This window comes from Xiphophorus maculatus, chromosome 12 (assembly GCF_002775205.1).
Source record: "Xiphophorus maculatus strain JP 163 A chromosome 12, X_maculatus-5.0-male, whole genome shotgun sequence".
NCBI lineage: Eukaryota > Metazoa > Chordata > Actinopteri > Cyprinodontiformes > Poeciliidae > Xiphophorus > Xiphophorus maculatus.
Genome location: NC_036454.1, coordinates 288,725 through 313,653, shown reverse-complemented (window position 1 = coordinate 313,653; position 24,929 = coordinate 288,725). Strand labels below are relative to the sequence as shown.

Below are 24,929 nucleotides of genomic sequence, written 5' to 3'. Positions count from 1 at the left end.
GTTCTTTTCACATCTTTCCCAGGGATACAGACGGTCTTCACTTCTGCTTTTTGCATTCTTCCATCCAGAGCTGCCTCTGCACTGCTCTATGTGCAGCAGCAGATTTCCAATTTCTATCAAAGTTCTGGGTAGCTCATGTACAGTTCAGACCAAAAGTTTGGACACACCTTCTCATTGAATTCAATGAGAAAGTGTGTCCAAACTTTTGGTCTGTATTGACTACAGACCAAAAGTTTGGACACACAGTTGTGTCCAAATTTTTGGTCTGTACTGTAGATGAGACGGAAGAGTGAGCTGGGGAACAATAAAAAGTGTTTTTGTGGTCAGATAAAAAGGATGCTTGTTCACAAGAAACCATGACAGTTGCCATGGAAACAAGGTGCTATTGGCAAGAAGTAAAATTTCAGGGGCTTTGTCCTGCTGAGAGCTGCTTCATCCAATGTTTCTGAAAAATGGAGGCTGTTTATGTTGAACAATGAGAAATGGTGTCTAAATGCAGTGCTGACATGCAGGAGCCTCTCTCACCACTTCCTTCTTTCTAACACAAGCACAGAAACTTTCTGTGTTTTTTCATTACTGTCTAATTGAACATTTCACAATAAAACCAGTTTTACTTGATCTATTTCAAACTCTGATCACCACCTCCTTGTCTACCACGCTTCTTCCTTTATCTCTGGCTTTTCACTCTTTTTATTCCTCCATCTTTTTTTGCTTCTTTCTTCCACCAAGCTTTTTACAGTGCCGCCCCGCTCACCTCAGCCGGCATCATTCCCATCATGCAGTCGCTGTGCCCAGATGGACAGAGGGATGAGTTTGGATTCCTGCAGTATAAGAATTCTACGTGAGTAGAACGGAGCACAGGATTTGCTCTTAAACATTCCTGAGTTACTTTGTGTTTGATTGTCTTTTTAGCAGTAAGTACCACTATCAGAAAAGCTTTCACCAAAAGTGAACTGATCAGCTGTTAAATACGACCATGATATAATCAAAGTATTTGTTAAATGAATTGAAAAGGTGAAATTCTAATAGGATTTAAATCTGGATGGAAAATGTTGCTGATTTGCTGCTTGGTTTCACAACAGAGGTGACTTTATCACAAAACTAGGATTGAAACGATAAATCAGACAAATTGTAATTAATTGCTTATTGAATTGAACTAATTTAGTAATTGATTAATCATTAATTGGAGTCACACACACATAAACAGGTCATTTGCTGAAAGAGCAACACAGTCAGAGCAGTAATGAAGCCAACATAAACATTTTCACTAAATGAATGCTTATTGCATCTAAGGAAATAAAATGTTCATTTTCTGATTTAAAAAGGAATTGAATTGTTTATTTGTGTTTTAGTGCATTGCTAAAATTGTCTAAAATGGGCTTAAATGCTTAATTGAAAAATATGCAGAATGTGCCAATTTTTTATCCATTAATCATCAGAATAATTGATAGAATAAACAAATACTAAAATAATCCTTAGTTCCAGCCCTAGATAAAACACTGGACATGAAAGCCAGTGAGAAAACATCCAGTAACTCATGTCAAGTTCTAAACCGTGAACTTGACATTAATATTTACCCTTAAACATAGGAACAGATCACATCAGAATCCCTTTGTTCTCCATGAGTAGGGGAAAATTACTGCAAAATTCTTTGCAAATATTTCTTAAATAGCACTACAAGATGAGTGATTTTGATTGCAAATAATCATACCAATAATTGTAAAATCCTGGCAGGACTGGTCAAAGTAATTACATTAACAAGACAAACGAGAAGTGAAGAATGTCATGATGGGGTCAGACTGTAAACTGTTACGTTTGATTGGAACCAGGACCTGACCGTGTTTCATATCCATCTGGTTCCAGAGTGACTCAGCTGTTGGAGCGAATCAGTGAAGTGGTTGAACAGAACCGCCTCTTCACATCTGACAGACCGGGTTTGGGTCAGGATCTAGAGACCCTGCAGCAGCACCTGGAGAGCCTCAGCGCTGCACCTTTACTGCCTGACTACGGCTTCAACAGCAGCCAAGGTCTGACTCGCTTCAGCTTCACTCTTACCAATAACAAGCTTCATTCTTTAACCTCCAGGACGGGATTCCTTCTGCTAGAACAGGTCCGAGTGTTTTCACAGAGCTCTGCCCTCAGAACCATGCTCACACCTCCCACTGACAGACAGAGCTGGATCCAGAAGTGGAGCCCAGACACAATCTATCCTTTAGGTGTTTTCATTGCTCATTGAGATGTTTATAACAGTTACATATTCTTCACCCAAGGCAGCAAAATTAGGCTTTCATTGTTAAAAAAGGTGTTGGTAGCCCTTTTCACAAAATCACTTACTGATAAGAAACTGAATAACTGAGGTGAAGCCCATATCGTGTAATATTACGTCAAAAACTGGAACATTTGGTCATATTGAGCAAGTCTAAGTAAAGACTTAGACTTTAAGTCTAGACTTAAAGTCTTAGACTTTAAGCCACATCAGCAGCTTTCTGCACAGATGAATCTACTGGAAAGTGTGGCATACAGGCCATTTTGATGGAATAGTCGAGGTAAATTAACACTGTTTTGTGTTTATTAATACTGTTTTGTGTTTATTAATACTGTTTTGTGTTTCGTTGTGTGTTATTTACTAGTGGTGTCGCAGGTTGACGTGGTTGCGGAGGGGGTCAATATCACTCCGCCGTTGCTAGGTAACGACGGTTGTGGAACGTTGGTGAATGTGTTTTTTTTTCTAACGGCTGTTAGGAACGAGACCGCTAACGGAGTTACTTTGTAACAATTATTAAATTAAAATGTTGCGGACTCAATCTCAATATCTCTTTTGATTGTTTGTCACCGTTACAAAAGCAGGAAACTAGTCCAGGTCTGGTCTGTGTGAACCTTACTGTTTGAATTAAATATTGGAACCTAACAGCTCCCCACATCTTCCAAACACTAGAGCAGGGGTCACCAACACGGTGCCCGCAGGCACCCTTTCTCCTGAGGGGACATTGTCAGTCGCTGTGGAGCAAGTTCTAAAAATATCATTAGGGAGCACTGCCAAAGAAATTATTTAATTTAATGTTTTTACATTGAATTAATAACATTTGTTTATATTTAGATTTTTTTAAAAAGTAAATTATAACAAATTTTTAAAATAAATTGCTTTATGCATAAATCTCTTTTTTGATGGTTAAAGTTCAGAACTATGCTCAGACGCCTGCAGGATTTTATCGGAGGGCAGCAGCGCCTGCAGCTGTACGGCTGCACACTCTGCCTACCTTAAGCTTTTCCTTGAAGTAAAAAAAGAAAAGAATAATTTCTGAAAGTTTTATTATCGAACCCTCTTTACAATTAATAAACTTGTGGAGAAAAAAAGATCTTATATGTCAAAACATCTTGTAGCACACATCTGAGTCTGTTGGGGTCAAAGGGCACGCCAAAGCTTAAATCTCATTGGTCAGTTTGCTTTTGTTTATTTGGCGGCTTGGCGCTTTTTCTGTAAGGTAAAAATGAATGAGCAGAGTTTGAACGTCCTGTAGTTCTAAGAGCGGTTTGGATGCCGGTTGAGCTTTTCACCATGTGTGGTTCTGGAGCTTCTTTGATGTTTCCCGAACTGGAGAGCTGATGGGTCACCCGTTAGCTGACATCTGTCGCGCTTCCTGAGCGTCGCGCTAAGACTGCGAGTTAAACAATTTAATCTAGTGGAAACGTTCCCCAAAAGAGTAAAAATTAAACAAACATTGTTGCTTCACCTTCTCCTCCTTTGGATGTCTGACGCCACCTGAACCTGGGAAGCAACATACTCTTTCCGTGGATCTCACGGGTAGGCTTCGCTTCCATGTCTTTAATATTTAACATCGTTTGTGTAAAAAAAAAAAAAACGAAAAAAAAAAAAGGGTGCCCTGCTTTAGTGGTTTAGGTTTGTGCGGCTTTTGTGCGACGCACACATGATGCGCGTTGGAAAGGTGGTTGTGCTCTTGCAGGTCAGGTGCAGTGATAGTTTTGTACGTACCTTCCAATCTGTCAGACATTTTTTTCCGACATCTGCTGGTGTCAGCCAACAGGTGACCCGTCAGCTTTTAAGTTTGCGAAACCACAAAAAAAGCTAATAAACCGGCGACTCGCCAGAACTGCACACTGTTAAAAGCTCAGGCGGGATCTTAGAACTATGGGAGATTCAAACTCCACTCATCACTCTGAACTAAGAACTTCTGATCACATAATAGTAATTAACCATAGCTGCCATGGTAAATTATTACTGATAACTATTGTCAGTAGTCCCTAGCATTAATATGATCAGGCAGCATGTAATCATATATATACGTATATATACTATTGTTATAAAAGCTGAGCCAAGAAAATTTGTCTGTATCAAACAAGTAGCCCTTGGTGTTACTCTGGACCTGTGAAGTAGCTCCCAGTCTCAAAAAGGTTGCTGACCCCTGCACTAGAGCAATGTAGTTGGTCTAGTATCAGTCTGTCAGCTGTCAGTCAGTCCAGTATGTTCCATGACAAAAGTCAAAAGGATTAAAGAAAACAGATTTGCTGGAATGCACTCGGTCTTCAGTGACATCTGGGCCCTAACCCTAACCCTAACTCTAACCCATAGTCACTCCATCCCCTGTTCTAAGAGACCTCCTCTTTCTGAGCTTTCTGAGTTAGAGCTAACAGTCACATGCTGCATTCTAGCGTTCAGTAGCAGCATCCTGAACCAAATGGTCTCCATGACAATATAGTTCCTCTTTAAATATCTTTGGTTTTTCCTCCCACTTTTTAACCTCATCACTGTTGCTAACTAACACTGAGCCGCTTCCCTTCAGTAGCAACATATACTCCACAGAGTATCGCCACTGACCTGCTAACTCTTAGGTATGGTGCATTCACTGACCAGATAAAAGAGTTTTTTGTTTCTAACTGGCTAGTCAGTTGGAAATCCAGCTTCTCAGTGTGACTGATGTTGTCTTGGTGACTCTGCCATCATTACTGTTGTTACTGAATCTCATGACTTAATGTGTAGCCACATTAGTAGATGGTTTTCACCGGTGGTGTTGTTTACTCCAGATTCCCTCAGTTCCACATGGAGCATGACAACTAAGCTCACCAAAGGTCCAGCTGTTCAGACACGCCTCCAAACTGATCCAACTGATTGATAATCTTCTTGGAGTTTTCTTACCTGAAGGAACAGACTGATTTTGTCCTGCTGCCTTTGCCTTACCTCTGGCCCTCATGCTCAATATGATACAAGCATATTGGAGTGCCGCAGGTTGCTACAATTGATAGTAGCCAATTTAGAAGCTACTTTCCCTCTATCGGCAGACCCACTAGAAGGAAATAAACACACCCAATACAACACTTTCATGCAACAGTGCATTTTTTGTTCCAAAGACAAGCAGATAAAGATAGAAATGAAGAAGGATAAATAAATACTGCACATAGAGGATGGATAGAGAACATTGTCCAATTTTTCTTTCTTAGGAAAACTCTGTTGAATGGACATACTCAAGATATTCAAGTATTTCTTTAATAACCACTAAGTATATTTTGTTTGTAGTACTGATCTTTACATTCATTAAAGGTGCACCGGTAGCAATTTTCTGGCTGATCACGATCTTTAAAAATCTGACTTGCTGAAATTTTTTTGTACGTGTGTGTGCAAAATATAGCAAAAAAGTTGGCAGTCACGGAGTGACTGTTGTAAACCTTGCATAGAGAAATGATCTGGTGCTTGGGACTGTCCAGCCTCTCATGGTGAACAGTGGCTGGTTTTTGTGACCTTGTAGGTATATAAGGTTTGTGGATAGGATCGGTTCCACAAGTAAGTCACGGCCAAGCGCCAACCACCCAAAGGGAAGGAAATCAGGGATATATACACTGTATATATACAGTACAGACCAAAAGTTTGAACACAACTGTGTGTCCAAACTTTTGGTCTGTATTCAATACAGACCAAAAATTTGGACACACCTTCTCATTGAATTCAATGAGTATATGGAACTGTATAGCAGTGATTAAGTAGGGCCTGCACCTTGGCTCAAGCCCAGGGGCCCACACTCTCCTAAGTCCGGCCCTGTATAGAACACATAACTTTAAAAATGCCAATATACCAATGCTCATTAATAACTTGTACAGGAAGCTCAGCTTTAACATGTGTGTGTATGTGTGTGCGTGTGTTGGGGTGTGTGTGAAGGCTTCCCACTGGCTGGTGTGTTGAAGAACCAGGAAGGTTTCCAGCAGTTCTTAGTCAGGAATCTTTCCCTCTCCAACGCCACAGCTAGCACGCTGCTCAACAGCTCAGTGAACCTCCAAGAGGTGAGTCAATGTTACTGCATCACACTGATACCAGGTAACATGACTGCATACTCATAACCTCGGGGACTTCCTTCTGTTCATCTGTAACTGGAATATCACACTGGATTGGATCAAGATGGTTTCATTATTTCTGAACTAACACATGACATGATTTAAAAGATAGTCCAAACATAAGCATGCCAACATTCCACTCCTAAAAACTGAAATTTTGATGTTTGTTTATTGCAGTTCATTTTCTCTAGTTAGGTTTCATGAGAAAGTTCTTTATTATCAGATGTTTCTGTAACCAACCAGGGGATATGATGCAGAGGAAAACATCAGGGAAAGAAGCCATGATGGAATAAACTGCTGAAACATGCATGCCATATTTAAGCTAGAATGCTCCAGCTTTATTTGCAACAGTTGACAGGCTCACAATCCCTCCAATGACATTTCTGCCATGTTGAAGAGAGATACTACAAAAAATGAGAACTGTCCATTTTAATGAAGATTAGTATCTGTCATTTCGTTTTTACTTGACTTGTATGACCCAAGAGCAAACTTCCAACCTTCAGCTGCAGGTTCACTTCCTGTTGGGCTCCTCCTGCTGCTCTGTGTCAGTTTTCTAAACTTTTACATTTAAAAAGTCTGTCTGTGGTAGGGTTGCACTCTTTAAATGGTGGGTGGAACATTTACAGCTTCTGGAACGTGTGTGAAATAGAAATTTTAGAAACAAAGTTAGTCATTTTGATACTATGGATTTCTCCTTCAGATGATAAAATTATATTTTAAACCCAATCAGCTGAAATAGTTTAGCATTATGATTAGAGCTGCATGGCATGTGACATTTATTGGAGCCTAAAAGCCTGAAAATGCAGTGCCAAAATCTGCAATAAAAACTCAAACTCTAATTTGATTACGTTTATTCTGTGAGAAAAAAAATCATGTAAAGAAAGAAATGTTTTAACAAAACAGTCAGTGACAAGCTTTTAGGTATCCTTTAAATTAAATGTAACGTAAGAGTGTTCCTAAATTAAATCATACTTTTTTAAATTGATCAAAATTTATAGGAACTTTTATTTGGCAATCTATGACTTTCTATTTCTTTGGGGTTTAAATATAAAGTGACACAGAGAGCCGTTTCTCTCAGCTTTGTGGCTGGACCAAACACTGGTGAAACAAAGCTGAATATGTGGAAGAGCAGCTCAGCACCACTGATGTACAGTAGCTGTGTGTTACACTAGTATGAACCTCCACCTGTTGGAGGATGTGTGATGCTGCTGTCCTGTCTCTCTTCCAAAGCGTCTTAGAACCTTGCAGTGCATGGCGTTAAAAGTTCTATGAAGCACCAGAACATCTTCAGTAGACAGCTGCTAGCAGAAAAAATTCCTTATTTTGTGAAGGAATATCCTTAATGATTGCTGATATGCAATTTTTATTCTGATTTGATGGCAGTTACGCCAAACATCCATAATGAAAATGAATAACTGAAGAGTTGCCATCTTCAGTACAAATCATTCTTGCTCTCTATATGGCTGCTTTAGGTGTACAGTCTGATCTTCGATAGTAGAGGGCCAACCAGCTGGATTCATGGACCAAAACTCCTCAATAAGAAACCTGCAGACAAACTTCTGCAGATTAAGGTGAGCATCAGATCATCAAGGTCCGGCTCATGGGAGAAGGACAGGCAGAGCTGCTTCACAGCGCTTCACTGAATGGACTTGAGAATTGTTTTTCCTCTGACCAAGTTATGATGAAGAGTTCTTCATTTTTAATTCTTCTTATTATATGCCAGAGTGAAATAAACTTCAACACTTCATGCTTTTGATGAACAAATCTCCATCACCTGGTGCTGCAGGAGAAGCTGCTGGGTGGTGTTCAGAGTATGGATGGAGGTGAAGATACAGGGAGAGCAGCAAACAGGAAAGCTGTGGTCCAGATCATATCCTGGGCGCTGGGCCTGTCGGCCGCCTCTGGCAGCCGGGCCGAGCAACTTCAGGGGATCCAGGAGCTGGAGGTATGCTCATCTTTTCTCATGCATTTCCCTCATTCACCTAGAGGTGAGACCAGGTATTTCTAACATTTTCTCTGCACCGTTCTGACATTAATTCAGGCCAAGCTTTTACCAACATGATTTCTTTACTGCTAAAAACTAAATTATGTGGATAGATGTGTAACAGAACTGGGCTTCTCTGTCACTTTGCTCTCGTATTTAATAATTATATAATAACAATAATAATAAATCACATGAAGGGAAGATATTCCTCATAGAACTTATGTCTAGATATTCACTGGTAAATATATTAGTTGAACACAAACAAAATTAAAGCTGCAAGCAGCCTCGTACGGAGCGGCGCTCCGGCCTATCTGTCACCGCGGGGGTTACCGCACCGCCGCCCGCCAGCCACTGCAGAAGCTCTCACGCAGTTTCCAGCACGGCCGCCCACTCGCCACCACAGAAGCTGTCACGCATTTTCCCTGCCCGTCCACCAGGCGATAACACATGAATGCGTTCGGCAGCGCTCCCTGACGACTCACAAAAAATCTGGTGCAGATCGGTCCATGCAGTGAGGAGATACAGCTGATGTATTAACTTAGGGGGCGCAGTGGAGTCAAATTACATTTCAATTCTGTTGGGCTCTTTAGAGGTGAACAAAGGTCTTACATATGGAGTTTGGTGCCAATCGGATGATCTATGTGTGATTTAAAGACAATCGTATAAATATGGCAAGGGACTGATATTCGCCATTTGGCCACGCCCACACAGTTCAGCCAGCAGCGAGCATTGACAGAGTTCATCATATTATCATTTATGTCAGTTTGCACTGCATTAAGTCCATATAAAAAATACAGTAAAAGTAACACATACAGCAGAAAAAACAGGTGACTTTTTGTCGGAAGTGGGCGGGGCTTAGATGACGTCAGACTATGATGATCACTCATGCTAAGTTTGGTGCAGCTCGGTCAAACATGTAGAATCTAGAGGCAAACGTATGGCAACGGCGTTACAAGTCACTTCGCCACGCCACCACGCCCACCTGCTCCATCAAAGCCGGTTGGGTTTGGAATCCACAACACACCATGTCTTCTGTCTCTGGACACAGTTTCATGTTGATTAGGTCAAAGGGGTAAGATAGCGACCGTTCACAGTAAAACATGACACTTCCTGTTCTCAGGGGGCGTGGCCTAAGTGATGTCATCATTTAACCATTGGGTATTGTAGGACACCTGGTGATGATCAATCACTGAAAGTTTGGTCCCTTTGAGAGGTTTTATGTATGAGATATAAGAGTTTTGTGTTTCATGGTGAGTAGGTGAACTTTGACCCCTGGTGGTCCCTGAAATGACAAAAAAAATCTATTAGATCTGTTTATATATGAGGGAGATCCAAGTGTTGGAATAATCTAGGGGGCACAGTGGATTCAAATTACAATTTAATGCTATTGCTATTAAATTTCTTTCTCTGAAAACTTGGCTTCCACATGGATCTTTGTCATTGGTAGAGCAATACTGACCTCTGGTGGCGAAATACTGGTGTAGTTATTCATCATCTTTACCTCTGTCTAAAAACTCAGTTTCCCCATGGATCTTTGTCATTTGTAGGGTAATACTGACCTCTGGTGACTGAAATAGTAACCCTGTCTCTGGACACAGTTTCATGTTGATTAGGTCAAAGGTAAGATAGCGACCGTTCAAGGTAAAACATGATACTTCCTGTTCTCAGGGGTTGTGGCCTAAGTGATGTCATCATTTGACCATTGGTTATTGTAGGACACCTGATGATGATCAATACCTGAAAGTTTGGTCCCTTTGAGAGGTTTTGTGTAGGAGATACAAATGTTTATTTTTTCCTGACAAGTAGGTGAACTTTGACCCCTGGTAACGCCCCTTCAGCATGCTCAAAAACTCACCGTTTTGATAACTTTGAATCGGCCATGCCTTATGATCAGACTGACCGAGTTTGAAGCCGATCAATCAAAATCCCTAGGAGGAGTTCGATCGAATGCGAAGGCTGTAAACGGCAGAAATGGGGTCGAAATCGGACCTTCAATCCAAAATGGCCGACTTCCTGTGATACTTGCACTATGACATTAATTGTAATTTCTGAACGTATTGGTGAGCTCTACAAGTGGACCAAATTTCATGTCTGTACAATGAAGTAAGGGAGTAGCAGAGGGTCTTTTGAAAATTGCTAGGTGTCGCCGTTGAGCTGGTTTTTTTTGCGATATACAAATACAATAAAATGCAAAATTTTTAAACAGGTTTGACGTGTCCACCAAGTTTGGTGAGTTTTTGAATATGATAAAGTCCCCAAAAAGGCCCCCAAAATGGGTGGAAGAAAAATAATAAGAAACAGTATGAAAACAATAGGCTTTCGCAGCGCTTTGCTGCTCGGGCCTAATTATTTACATGCTATAATGTCAGTTCCAAATATGTAACCAATAGTTTCCACCTTTTCTTAAATAAATTAGCAGTAGGAATCACTTGCGTTGTCGTTGACTTTACAGCAATCACTCATGCAGAGCATGCATGACAGAGCAGATCCACACAGAAATAGAAGAGCTGATGTGTGATTATTTTCTACATTACCTGCTAGCAGATCAAATGTTTTTCCAGGGAGTTCTCCTGACTGGATCCATGCTGCAGTTCCTGACCTGTGGGGAGCGTGGCGACATTCAGCTCAGGAAGATTCTGCTGGTTTCTGAGAAGCAGCAGTCTGCACTGCAGGCATATCACAGCCTAATGTGTAGCCGAGAGGAGGGTCAAAGGTCAGAGCGATTCAGACAGCTGAGCAAGGAGCTACGAGAGCAGATCAACACTCAAAGTGTCGCTGACAAGGTACTTCCTGTCTGTTAGAATTGGACTGATTTTGTCACATGGAATTAAATGAATGCTTTTCTATTCTAATGAACTGAATGAAGATTGTTTAGTCAGTTTAAAAAATCTGACAGTTACATTCATGTTTCTGTGAATTAAAATATATTAGCATCTATTGTTACATTATAAGACACCCCAGATAGCAAAATATGAGTGAAAGAACGTTAGGCAGAAACATTTAATCCACTTTGAAGCCTGACATTGAAACGAAAGTGAAAGTGATTGAATCAGTGTTAGGGTTTCAACCTTTACTGACACTTTATCAATATTAATTCAACAATCATTTGAATGCAGAGCTGCATGCACATTTGGGTTGATTTTATATTGAATGAAAGCTAAGTAATCAATGTTGATTCATGTACATTATTTGGTCTGACAGGTCTACATACCATTAAATGTTTCTTCAATGGGTATTGTCGTTCAAAATTATATTACATTAACATATTTCCAAAAGTGTGTTTACACGAGATTAAAAATGATAACATGGTATTAATATTACATTATTTAGGAAAACAGGGATAGATCTGTAAACATATTTGACTCCCTTTTGACTGTCAGAACAACAGTCTATTGTCCATGGAAGAACAGCGTCCATACAGTTCATACTGTTGGGGTAACCCAACTTTGACTCTGGTTGGTGTCACTTTGGCTCCTTGGCGCTTTCCTCCCTTAATGAAGCCACTTCTTGACGGTTTCCTTGACAGCCAGCTTTGGGTCAAACTGCTGAGCAGCAGCTGAAAAACTAAGAGTGAGGAAGAGGCCGGATAGAAAGATGATAAACATTTCAAAGATTTTGAAAGTCATTGAAATATTAAATAGTGCACTGGTTATAGACAGTGTTGTATAGTAACGAAGTAAAAATACTTCACTACTTTACTTAAGTATATTTTGGAGTACTTCATACTTTCCTGGAGTATGAAAATTTTTGATGACTTTCACTTTTACTTCACTATATTTCCGAACTTAATTGCGTACTTTTACTCCGATACATTTTCAATGTGTGGTTTAGTTACTCGTTACAAAAAAGCGAGAGAGAGAAATGCAAGTGTTTTGATCCCACCTACTGATTAGCAAGTAGCAAGTAGGCTACCGAACAAAGTCCGTAGCCTACTTGCCTGGGCTTGTTCATCACCACCAATAGGATACACCTGTTTCGCTTCTCCCATTAAACACAAAGCAAGTCTCGCAATCAGCAGCAGTCACATGGAGGAGGAGACGGAGACCACAACGACTGCAACTACGTCGGACACGGCTCCAGGGGAACCACCAGCTGGTGATGAGAGCCCATGGCCTTATTTAAACACAATACACTCTTTCGTGGGTGTTAAAGATTCGTCGTAGCGCATGCAGTTTATGTTATTCCTGCCCGAAGATGTGGAAATTCTATCTTACAAAAACTCCCCGTCCAACTTGAAGAAACACATTGAGGTAACGTCTTATTAAATGGTTATAATCCTCCTGTTTCAGTAACTATAGCTTGGTCACTAGGCACTACTGTATTGTGAAACGTTGACCATAAATGAACTTTGTTTGGCATTGTTTCAGTTCCACACGTGGTGTATTTAGCTTAGGCCTAATGTTGACTGTAGCAGGCTACCTAGACTCCTCTGTTCAATGGGGGACAGAAGCCATAGCGATAGCAATTTAGACTAAATTTAACGAATATAGGAAAGGCATGCAAGTTCAAAACCAGGTTTACAGATGCCAATAAGCTGCATTTCCCTCCCAATTCTTTTTTTCTTTTGCATAATGACCAGTTGTGTGCACCACCTACTGACTGTAGCATTGACTGATTCACTGATTTGTGAAGTAGAGTAATCGTAACAGCTCTTTTTCTTCATGTTGGCTGCATTTTCTGTACTATTTATTTTTCTCATTTTCAGCACTGACCTTACTTGAAGGGAAAACTTAAGGCTTACAAAAACTTTGTATTTTCTGTCCTGGAGGGTTTACTAAGAAGCTGGTTCAGTTGTAAAGCAGGTTAAGTTAACCTTGTGCTATAGGTAAAGCACCTAATTTTCTTAACTAAATGATGCCTGCAGGTATATCTATTAGCAGGTTTAATTTTGCCTGCACTTGGTTGGGTACATTATTTTAAGTATATTTGACAAGTTTACCAAAATATAAAAAATGTCATTCAAACTGCAATTGCTTTCTTTTACTTTTTACTTGTACTTTTCATTACATTACTTGAGTACATCCATTTTTACAGTAATTTCCATACTTAAGTACAAGAAGTTTCAGATACTTTAAGACTTTAACTCAAGTAACATTTCAGTCAGTGACTTGGACTTTTACCAAAGTCATATTTTGGAGAGGTACTTATACTTTTACTTGACTCTGAGATTTCAGTACTTTATACAACACTGGTTATAGGTCTGAGAACAAACACCGTACAGTTGCCCATGTACACTCAGTTAAATTAGGGGTGACAAACAACATACTTTGATTAAAAATTGATTACCAGTTTTTCCCAACCGTCGTCCTTAAGGCAAGCTGACCTGCATGTTTTCAATTCAGCAAAACCCTGTTATTCAGCCATCAATTGAAATCCTGTGTGCTGAATTAGGGAAATACCTAAAACCTGTAGGTCAGTGTGTCTTGAGGACTAGTGTTGAAAAACACTGGATTAGATGTTGGCATTTCAATCATTAGATTTCAACCACAAAACAACATTGATTCAATGACATCTCTTCAACATTGATTACTTGGCTAGAATTGGATGATTGATCCACCATCAGTTGTCGACCTCAACCAAAACTCAACCATTCAATGTTGAATTACCATCGTGTGCTATCTGGGACTTATCAGCTTTGTGTACAGAAGGCAGCAGGTGGCCATTTTCATAAAGCAAAGGGGAAACATCTTGCTATCTGGATAAAAAACAGTTCTGTTTTCTATTTGTGCAGAGGGAAATGTTTTTGGCATTTTCTGACCTCACTAGATGCTCAGTCCACAAATCAATGTTTTTGTGTGACAGTTTAATTTAACAAAGTGTCAGGCTTATGGAACGAATGAAGATATCAGTCTGCAATCCCTGATTGTCCTGATTTTATTGAGTAAAAGAAAACCTGACAAAACAATTTAACTGTAACAGAAGAATAATATAGATTTTTGCATCATGTAAAAAGTAACAGAACAAAGCATTTCTCCTCCAAGAAAAAAAAATTGTATTGTATTTTAAATGTTATTTTACTTGACCAAAGTGTGACTCTGTAGCTTCATGTGGAGCAGGCCGGCCCTCTGGCCCCCCTGTCCCAGTCCCAGCTGGGTGCCCTGCTGAAGGACCTGGCTGATGTGGAGAGGCTCCTGAAGGACGTGGACGTACTGTCTGGACTGGCCCGCCTGCTGCCCAAAGGAGCATGCGCCGGGCAAAACCCAGTATCCCCGAGCAATGGAACGTGGCCTCTGAATGCCACCACATGCAGCATCAACACAACAGATGTTCCCAGAGAAGACGGAGAAGAGGGGGCGGAGGGCGAAGGGAAGAAGGAGGGAGAAGAGAATCCTCACTCCCAGTTCTCAGCTTTTGTTCAGCTGTGGGCAGGACTGCAGCCCATTCTGTGTGGGAACAACAGGTAGGTGAAATCTCAACATGAGTCAGTGAAAGCTCCGACTGAGAGCAGGACCAGATAACATTATTTTATACTAATGCAATTTGGTGGTTTTGGAATAAAATCCAAGTTAAGAAATTAAGACTGGGTCAAAAAAGGTAAAAAAAATAAATAAATAAATTACCAGAAAGTCATCAGCTAATTTAGCAATCTATTATTTGTTAACTGAATCATCCATCCATCCATTTTCTGTTCACCCTTGTCCCTAATGGGGACGGGAGGGTTGCTGGTGCCTATCTCCAGCTACGTTCCGGGCGAGAGGCGGGGTACACCCTGGACAGGTCGCCAGTCTGTCGCAGGGCAACACAGAGACATACAGCACTCACCTCTAGGGAGAATTTAGAGAGACCAATTAACCTAACAGTCATGTTTTTGGACTGTGGGAGGAAGCCGGAGTACCCGGAGAGAACCCACGCATGCACAGGGAGAACATGCAAACTCCATGCAGAAAGAACCCAGGATCTTCTTGCTGCAAGGCAACAGTGCTACCAACTGTGCAGCCCTAACTGAATCATAGACTCAAAAAAGGCCATTTGCTTAAAGAACAGTTCATTCAGATCTGTAAGGAAGCCAAAAGATTTTGTATTTAAAATGAGCAATCACTTTGTTTCATATTTTCCACCCAAAACTTTTCAAGTGGCTGTTTTAGCTCAAATTCAAATTTAATTACAAACAAAAATCTCCTACTAAGCATCTTTTGCATCATCCCCAGGTCAAAACTCCACTGTGCAGCTCTTCACATGTTGATGTTAGAAGTGTCTTTAGCTGCAGCCTTTGCTCCAAACGATGAGGCATTCAATAAAGGAATGCTGTTATTGCATTATAGGCAATAAAATATTTGTCTTATTTAAAACGGATGCTTAATTATTTTTTATTTGCATCTTATTATAATTAATAAATCAAACAGTTTCTTACATTTAACAAACACTTAAGCAATCTGTTCCCCAATATAATGATCATTTTTGGTCTTCACAAAGAATATTTACCATGTCTCGAAATAGATTAATTTATTTTCAGAGATGAGAACAGTTCATTTGAATTTCCTGAGAAAAACAGTTATCCCTAGAAACCTTGCTGAGTTTGGTGGTCGGGGCATGGAGGCGGTTCGCCAGCAACCCACTGTGTTTTTGTGTTAAATATGTTAAGTTGACAGGAAATGTAAAAATATTACTGGGTACTTATGTTACTGAAAGACATTGCCGACAATTCCTAAACTCACAACTAAAATCTTAAACAACAAATCAAAAAAATACAATTAAAATAAATATCAGTTATTTGCCCTTCTGATAAATCCAAATTAAGTCATCAGCTTGTGGATCTAACACCATGTAATGCTGATCAAATTTACAGCTGGACCTTGGCATAAATGAACTAAGCAGCTCCTTAAGGCCCCGTCACCATGAACTTCTAGACTGGTTCATGGTCTAGAAGTTGGGTAGGGTTCATGGTCTAACCCTACCCTTGGAACACAATCTCACTCTGATCAGGCTGAAGTTCTGGAAAAGCTCTGAGGAGAAAACAGAAGATAGGATTGTAGCCTGTTGCTACATGTATATCTCTGTCAAAGTACTCCAAATGGGCTGAAAGCCAGTGGAACATTTCCACATATATTTGACCTATTGCTACTATTTTGTATCATGACGGTAGAGGAGAAACTAGCAACACGGTCTTGGAATAAACAGCAGACTCATGTATGTAAGGTAGGAAACTGAACAGTAGCCGTAGTAACAGCTGGTTTTAATGTAAAAGACAGAAAAGTGGTTTTCTGTCACTCAGCAGAAGACTTTGACTCCCTTTTATTTCAGGATCATTGAGCCAGAGGCGCTGAAGCAGGGGAATATGAGCTCACTGGGATTCACCAGCAAAGAACAAAGGAACCTGGGCCTGCTTGTTCACCTGATGACTACAAATCCCAAGATCCTCTACTCCCCCATTGGCTCTCAGGTGGACAAAGTGATTCAGAAGGTAAGTAGGCAGCTCTGAAAGCATGTTATGTAGAATTGCTAACATCATTTCACAGTCCATATCTGACATGTTTGACATTCAGTTCCACAGATCAGAGAGCTCTGAACCAAACAGAGAGCTCTGAACAGAGGATTTGAATAATTTTACCATCTGCATCTTGATATAACCAAGATTCAGTAAAAACTTTCTAGGCAGAGTTTAATTCTTGTCACTTAGGCCAAGCAGACTGGAGAACTCAGTGACGTTTGTAGATGAGAGTTTTAGAAAGAACATAGTGTAAAAGTCAACATAGTTGACTTTGTTCTCTTTTCAATCCTAGGCGAATGAGACGTTTGCATTTGTTGGGAATGTGACTCACTACACCCGGGTGTGGCTGAACATTTCTGCCCAGCTCAGGACCTTTGTGGAGGAGGGCCGCCTGCAGAACCATGTGCTGTGGCTCCAGCAGGTACATAGTGCTGCTAAGATGTACAGAAATGTTTTCACCTCTTGAACATTCTCATTTTCTTATTGTGTTACAACCTTAGACTCTAAAGTATTTTAGTGGGATTATTTTGCTTTGGACACACCAACACATAGCAGCACACTGGTAAGTTTAAGAAAAAGGTACACGATTTTCAGTATTTTGTTCAAATAAAATTCAGAAAATTGTCACTAAATGTGACATCCATAGTTAGTCCCATTCAGTGTAATTGTAATTGAAATCCAGTAGCAGGAGTCTCCATGGTTTATGATCAATCAATCAATCAAATTTTATTTGTATAGCACATTTCAGCAGCAAGGCATTTCAAAGTCCTTTACATCATATCAAACACAGAAACACAATGCAATATAGAATCAATAATCAAAACACAGCATTAAGTCAAGTTCCATCAATAAATTTGTAATTGATTACGTTTCAAATACAATTCTAAACAGGTGGGGTTTTAGTTGAGATTTAAAAGAAGTCAGTGTTTCAGCTGTTTTACAGTTTTCTGGAAGTTTGTTCCAAATTTGTGGTGCATAGATGCTGAAAGCTGCTTCTCCTCGTTTGGTTCTGGTTCTGGGGATGCAGAGCAGAACCAGAACCAGAACCTGAGAGGTCTGGAAGGTTGATACAACAACAGCAGATCTTTAATATATTGTGGTGCTAAGCCGTTCAGTGATTTATAAACTAACAACAGTATTTTAAAGTCTATTCTCTGAGCTACAGGGAGCCAGTGGAGGGACTTTAAAACTGGTGTTATGTGCTCTATCTTCCTGGTTTTAGTGAGAACGCGAGCAGCAGCGTTCTGGATCAGCTGCAGCTGTTTGATTGATTTGTTGGACAGACCTGTGAAGACGCTGTTGCAATAATCAATACGACTGAAGATGAATGCATGGATGAGTTTCTCTAGATCTGGCTGAGACATTAGTCCTTTAATCCTGGAAATGTTCTTCAGGTGATAGAAGGCCAACTTTGTAACTCTCTTTATGTGGCTCTGGAGGTTCAGGTCAGAGTCCATCACTACTCCCAGGTTTCGGGTCTGATCGCTGGTTTTTAGTTGTAATAACTGAAGCTGTGCATTGAGTCTAGATCTATAACTCTAGATCTATAACTCTAGATCTATGACTCTAGATCGTTCCTCTTTAGGTCCAAAAATAATAACTTCAGTTTTGTTTCTGTTCAGCTGGAGAAAGTTTTGGCACATCCACACATTTATCTGTTCTAAGCATCTGTTCAGTGATTGGATGGGCTCTGAGTCACCTGGTGACATCATAATGTAGAGCTGTGTGTCATCTGCATAGTTATGGTAGCTAATATTATTTTCTGTTATAACCTGAGCTAGTGGGAGCATATAAATATTGAATAAAAGGGGTCCTAGGATTGAACCTTGGGGTACCCCACATGTGACCTTTGACCTCTTTGATGAGAAGTTTCCAATTGAAACAAAGAAATCCCTGTTCTTTATGTAGGATTCAAACCAGTTAAGCACTGGACCGGAGAGTCCGACCCAACTCTCCAGTCGATTCAGTAATATGTCATGGTCAACAGTGTCTAAAGCTGCACTGAGGTCCAACAGAACCAGCACTGTGGTTCTCCCACAGTCAGTATTTATATGGATGTCATTGAACACTTTGACTAGGCCAGTCTCTGTGCTGTGGTGAGCACGAAAACCAGACTGGAAGGAGGCAAAGAGGTTGGTTATAGTTAGGAAGCTATTTAATTGCTTACACAGCTTTTTCAATAACTTTGCTGATGAATGGGAGGTTGGAGATCAGCCTGTAGTTCTACAGTAGTGATTTGTCCAGATTGTTCTTTTTTATCAGTGGTTTGATTACTGCTGTTTTCAAAGCCTGGGGGAAAACGCCTGATGAGAGCCATGAGTTACTATTTGGATCGGATCAGCAGCAATAACAGGCAGAACTTTCTTAAAGAAATGTGAGGGTAAAACATCCAGACAGCAGAAACTGGAGCTTATTGACTTATAATTTCCTGTAAGGTTTTATAATTAAGTAGTTGGAATTGGGTCATTTTTCCTGTATTTGTTTTGTTTGGGCACAGCATTGGTACTGACTTTATAGTGGATGTACAGATTAATCCTCTGATTTTTGAATTTTCTCTGAAAAGAAGCTGGAAAACTGGTTGCAGGCAGCAATACATTGGAATTCAGGCGGTAACATCACAGGAGGGTTTGTGATTCTGTCAACTGTTGCAAATAAAGCTCGAGCATTGTTAATGTTTTTATTTATGACATCTGCAAATAAAGCCTCTCTTGCATGTTTTAGTGTTAAATGATAGTTACGTAGTCTTTCTTTATAGATGTCACAATGAACGTGGAGTTGAGTTTTACGCCATTTTCGTTTTGCTCTATGGCAGAGTTGTCTTGCAGATCTAACTGTTTGTGTATTTCTCCATGGAGATTTCTTTTTATCAGACGCAACCTTCATTTTAATTTGGGCAATGGAATCAATAATATCTGAGACTTTAGCCTGAAAATCATTTACCAACTTATCTACATCATTACAGCTTAAGGGTGAGGAAGAAGAGTAGATTTGATTAAAAGTTTCTGCTGTGTTTTCAGTGAGAGAACGTTTTGTGATGGTTGCTGTTTGTAGCTGTACCCCTATTTCAGAACAGCTGATCCGAATGATTGCATTACCTGTTCTGCAGCCATCAAGTACTGCAGAAGCCTGTTAATCACTCATAGATTCAATCCAGGTGTGTGGCAGCAGGGAGACACCTAAAACATGCAGGGCAGGGGGGCCTGAGGACCGGAGTTGAGAAGCACTGTGTTAGACCAAAGTTCTCTAAAATATTAGCGAGCTTTTTTGCCCCTCTGTCTTGGGGGTTGTCAACATGAATGTTGAAATCACCGACAATTATTAAACAATCATAATCAATACATATAAGAGATAGAAGCTCATTAAAGTCAGTAAAGAAATTTTCCACAAATGTTGGAGTTTTGTATAGAGTTACTGTCAAAGTTCTGATGTTTGCAGATGAGCTGCAGTGAGACCAGGGCACAGGTACAGGAATGAAGATTAGCTGCAGCTAGACAGAATGCCTGAGTGTAAATGAGAGGGGCAGAAGTGGAACAGTGACGTTACAGCAAGTAGAAGTTAGAGATTTTAAAATTTTAGGGTGATTGGTCCAGAACAAAAGAGAATGTGGAAAAGAGGTGAAGAAGCATGTGCAAGCAGGTCTCATTGGGTGAAGAAAAGAATCAGGTGTGATAAAAGTGTAACAGTAAGAATGATTCTGTAGTGAGAGCAGTGATGTAGGGTTTTGAGACGTTACCAATCGGGTACAGGCGGTTGCAAAGCTCAAGGTGTTCAGGTTCTGTTTGGGAGCAACAAGGATGATGGGATCTGGAATGAGGACATCAGAGATGAAGTCAGATAGGTCTGACTGACAGTGTAGACATGTTCAGAGAGACAATGATGATATTGATTAAAGGATGCTGAGGTTGGAGTCACAGGGCAGGAAGCCAGAAAGGAGGTGAATAGATGTGGTGATAGAGAAGATGAAAGGTGGAGGACACAGAGGACAGTAGCTCTGACTTTTTCTGAGGGGACAAGCTGAAAGAGGTCACCAGCTGTTTCAGCCTACTTCTCTATTCTGCACTTCTTTGTGTTGGTCTACTAATCAAAACTGAATTCCACTGATGTTTCTGATCGAAACATGACAAAATATGAAAAGTGTACAAGTTGTGAATACCGTACTTGTGTATTGCGCTGTATTTGCCTCCGGCTGTGATTGGGTCATTTCATCCCTCCTGTCTTTGTCCAGCTGTCCTCAGAGCTGCAGCAGCAGCCAGAGCTGCTGAACGGCACCGACAGCGAGCTGATGCAGGCACTGATGATGGGAAACTACACACTGCCCAACACCTCCACCCTGCTGGAGCAGCTAGACACAATCGACAATGCTGCCTGCGGCTGGACACGCTTCATGTCAAAGGTCAGCACTCCACGGATCAATTGGTGTGGATGTTGACTATCATTGTAAGTTTAAACCTAAAAGCTATGACATGCTGATATCTGAGTAGCATCTGAATATCATTTCGGTGAGTTAATTTGCTTTTGACTGAATATTTTGTGAGGTGATGAATTTTTTTGACGCAGGAGTTTACTCTGACACGCTGACATTTGGATCACTGAACTGCTGCTTTCCAAGGCTAAAAATGATAAATGTCGGTATTTGACTAAAGACTAGGTTGAACTCTGCTCAACCTAGTTCTTTTTTTTTTTTTACCCCACCAGGGGGTCTTTTTGTGGGCTCTAGTGTCCCTTATACGACAGTAGACTGACAGGAAACGGGGAAGGAGAGGGGGGAAGACATGCGGCAAATGTCGTCGGGTCCAGGAGTCGAACCCGCGACGGCCGCGTCGAGGACTCAAGGCCTCCTAAATATGGGTCGCGCTAACTGCTACGCCACCACGGCACACCCCTGCTCAACCTAGTTCTTAAGCCACTTTACAAAAGGTGGCTTAAGAAGGTGGTGGTAATGCACCTAAAAGTTGTTTGCCAACTGCCATACAAAAGAGAAGAAGATTTTTTTTAAAACATTTTTAACAAAACATTTATTTATTCACATTGACAAAGTGTACAATGATTACAAACAAATTAAACAAAAATATCACATCAGGACAAGCTTAAAAATGAATTCAATAAGGTGCTTGTTAAGTTTCAGTTTTACCCGAGTTTATATATTGCACAAAATCCCATTGAACCCCCAAAGCTGCAGGAAATCCTCCGTATCCCCAGTGGCTCTGTGAAAGCAAAACTCCAGCCTCAGCCTGGCCTTGACGTTGCACGTCCACAGAGCCATGGCATCGTGTTGAGGTTCAGTCTGACGTTTGTCTCTACGAGACATATAAATAGCCATCTTTGCTTCTGCAATTAAGAAATTTAAAATCTGGCACTTTGGTTTGTTGGCTTTGTTAAAACACAGTCCATAAATAAAAATAGAACTGGTAAAACCAATGCATAAACAGCTAAAAATACTCATCAGCAAACTAAAAAAGATCATCAATCTTCTACAGTCATTAAAAACATGAAAAACGCTCTCAGACAGACAGACCACAGAAAGGACACTCATTTAAAACCCCTGGACTAATAACCGATAAAAACGAGTTACCGTATTTTCCGCACTAGGGTTAAAACCTTCAATTTTCTCAAAAGCTGACACTGCGCCATATAATCCGGTGCGCCTTATATATGGACCAATATTGAGCCACAACAGGTCTCACAACTACGGTAAGCAGCCGCCGACTTCATTTTCCCCGTAGAAGAAGAAACGGGTGAAAGCAGACGCCGACTTCATTTTCCCCCCAGAACAGTGGTCCCCAACCACCGGGCCGCGCAAGAAATAATGAACTACTTCCGGATCTTTTATTTTGAAAATCCTAAACCGGATTTTACCGGTTACGTCTTGCGCGTCAAAATTGAGCCACCTTGCAGCAGAATGAGTAACAAAACAACATCGGAGTACAGTGAACCCTCGTTATTTCGCGGTTCACCTTTCACGGTCTCACTGCTTCGCGGATTTGCATCGTGCATTGTGTTCTGCATTCTGATTGGCTAAACAGCCTCTCCGCTTCTTCTCTACCTGTGTGTCAACAACGTTGCGGTTTAATATGTACACAAACGTAAAACAGCTTGCCATATTTAACATAATCGATGGTGGCATGTCGGTTTATAAGAATTTTTTTGCCCAGAAGAAAAAAGAGCGACAACAGCTACCGATAACTATGTTCTTCTCTCGAAAAAAACACACCTGCACCGGGAACTTTAGAAGAAAAAAAAAAAAACGCTACAGAGCAAAGTCAGGATGCAGCGGCTCAGTCAGAAGAGCAGTGAAATACACGTGAGTCACTATTTGTCCTACTGTACTTTGTTTTTGTTTTTTTCCATAATTATTTTTTATTTTCTCCCGTTCTAATCCAGTAATTCAGGTCGCGGTGGGGCGGCGCTGATCTCGGCAATTCGGGCACGGGAATCCGCTTTCAGTTCATATTAAAATGATTATTTCACAGTACAGTAGTTATTTGTAAAAAAAAAAAAAAAAAAGTTTACACAGTACTTTTTATTTGTTAAACAAATGTTTGGGCCTGTAAAAAGGTTTTGTTCTTTGGTTTCCATGTATTATGGAGTATTTTATTGTATAATAATTGTCAAAAAATAAAGGTTTCTACTTCGCGGATTTCGCCTACCGCGGGTTCATTTTGGAACGTAACCGCCGCAAAAAACGAGGGGGTTAGCCCCCCCCACCCGACTCGATACTTACGACGCCCCCACCCCCGGTCCGCGCAACTAAAAAGGTTGGGGACCACTGCCCTAGAAGAAGAAACGGGGGAAAGCAGCCGCCGATGCAGCCAGCGGTGCACGCTGGGTTTTGTGTAAAGACCCCAAAATGCCTCCTATTAGGAGACACACTTACGACGCAGAGTTTAAGCTCAAGGCGATAAGTCACGCAGTAGAACACGGGAATAGAACAGCAGCGAGAGAATTTAACATGAACGAATCAATGGTGCGGAAGTGGAGGAAGCAACAGCTGTTCATTTTGACAATGAACGGAGTTTTCAGAAGCTGGTTTGTAATCTATTAATAAAGTTTGACTGACCTATATGACTATTTGTCGACATTCCCTTTATCGCAGTTCCATCTAATGGATGCATAATGTAACCCCAGCCTCTACTGTAGCGTCTATTCTATGCGCCTTATAATGCGGTGCGCCTTATATATGAAAAAAGTTTTAAAATAGGCCATTCATTGAAGGTGCGCCTTATAATGTGGTGCGCCTTATAGTGCGGAAAATACGGTAGTAGCAATGGCGCCGTGTAGGATCCTCCATTGGAGATCAGCAGTTCATTTCTTTATAGGAGGTTTGTAGAGGGTCCTCCACTGAGGGGTTTGTCCTCCCAGTCGGTCCACCCACACGTTCACTGCTCTATTCTGCAGAGTTCTTTCATTCAGGACTTTAACACAGTTTCTGTAGAGTACTTTTGGGCCTGTACTCTGAAGGCTCATCTGTGAATCTTTGCTGGATAACAGAGGACCACTGTCCTTTGTGAAGCCGGTGATCAGGATCAAATCAGGGACCGGGTCTGTGGAGTCCGGTGAAACCTTTCCCTCGTGGAGCAGCTGCAGGAGACATCTCTCCCCAGCCGTCATCCTCTCCTTCACCAGGGCCAGGAAATGCTGTACATGCTGTCACATCTAGACACATGTGAGCTACTAATGACCTTGGTTGATTCTATAGTGTCACTTGGGCGTAAGCATATGCTTGCAGAGTCTAACAGCCAGTCACTAATGTTATCCTCAGAGTGTGAGCTCTCCGACCCATGATCCACCCCATCCAAAACGCTCCTATGGTCCCCACAGGCAGACATGGTCCCTCTACCCTGAACACTACCATCATTCCCTCCAATCACTTCAGATTCACTAGCTACTGTCGCTTCACCTGCGGTCATCACCACACTAGACTCTGGAAGGGAGGAAACCCAGTGAGCTGTTCGAGCATCACTGTCCCGCTCACCTGGAACCACATCATCTGACGACCCACCTTCTGAAACTGTGTTTGAAAAGGAAGCCTGAGACACAGAGTCGTCCCATGATGGTAAAGGCAAAAAGTTTACAGGTATGATCAGATTCCTATGAACTGTCCTAACTCGTCCCGTAGCAGGATGATGGATAACATAGGTGTTCAGTTCACTGTCCTTATGGACCACAATGTAAACCGTA

General features: G+C 41.0%; 1 protein-coding gene across 8 annotated transcripts in view; it reads left to right on the top strand.

The window, feature by feature from the left end:
• Positions 1 to 24,929, top strand: part of abca2 (ATP binding cassette subfamily A member 2) — a 146,552-nt gene that overhangs the window by 29,449 nt on the left and 92,174 nt on the right. For 7 of the 8 annotated variants that reach the window (XM_023343537.1, XM_023343533.1, XM_023343532.1 and 4 more), the window contains 10 exons: positions 730 to 841; positions 1,864 to 2,027; positions 6,167 to 6,288; positions 7,812 to 7,910; positions 8,126 to 8,284; positions 10,885 to 11,106; positions 14,365 to 14,723; positions 16,565 to 16,724; positions 17,044 to 17,172; positions 20,977 to 21,144. In XM_023343537.1, coding sequence (XP_023199305.1) covers positions 730 to 841; positions 1,864 to 2,027; positions 6,167 to 6,288; positions 7,812 to 7,910; positions 8,126 to 8,284; positions 10,885 to 11,106; positions 14,365 to 14,723; positions 16,565 to 16,724; positions 17,044 to 17,172; positions 20,977 to 21,144 — 1,694 coding nt within the window. The remainder of the gene's footprint in view (positions 1 to 729; positions 842 to 1,863; positions 2,028 to 6,166; positions 6,289 to 7,811; positions 7,911 to 8,125; positions 8,285 to 10,884; positions 11,107 to 14,364; positions 14,724 to 16,564; positions 16,725 to 17,043; positions 17,173 to 20,976; positions 21,145 to 24,929) is intronic. The other variant, XM_023343531.1, reaches the window with a different exon arrangement.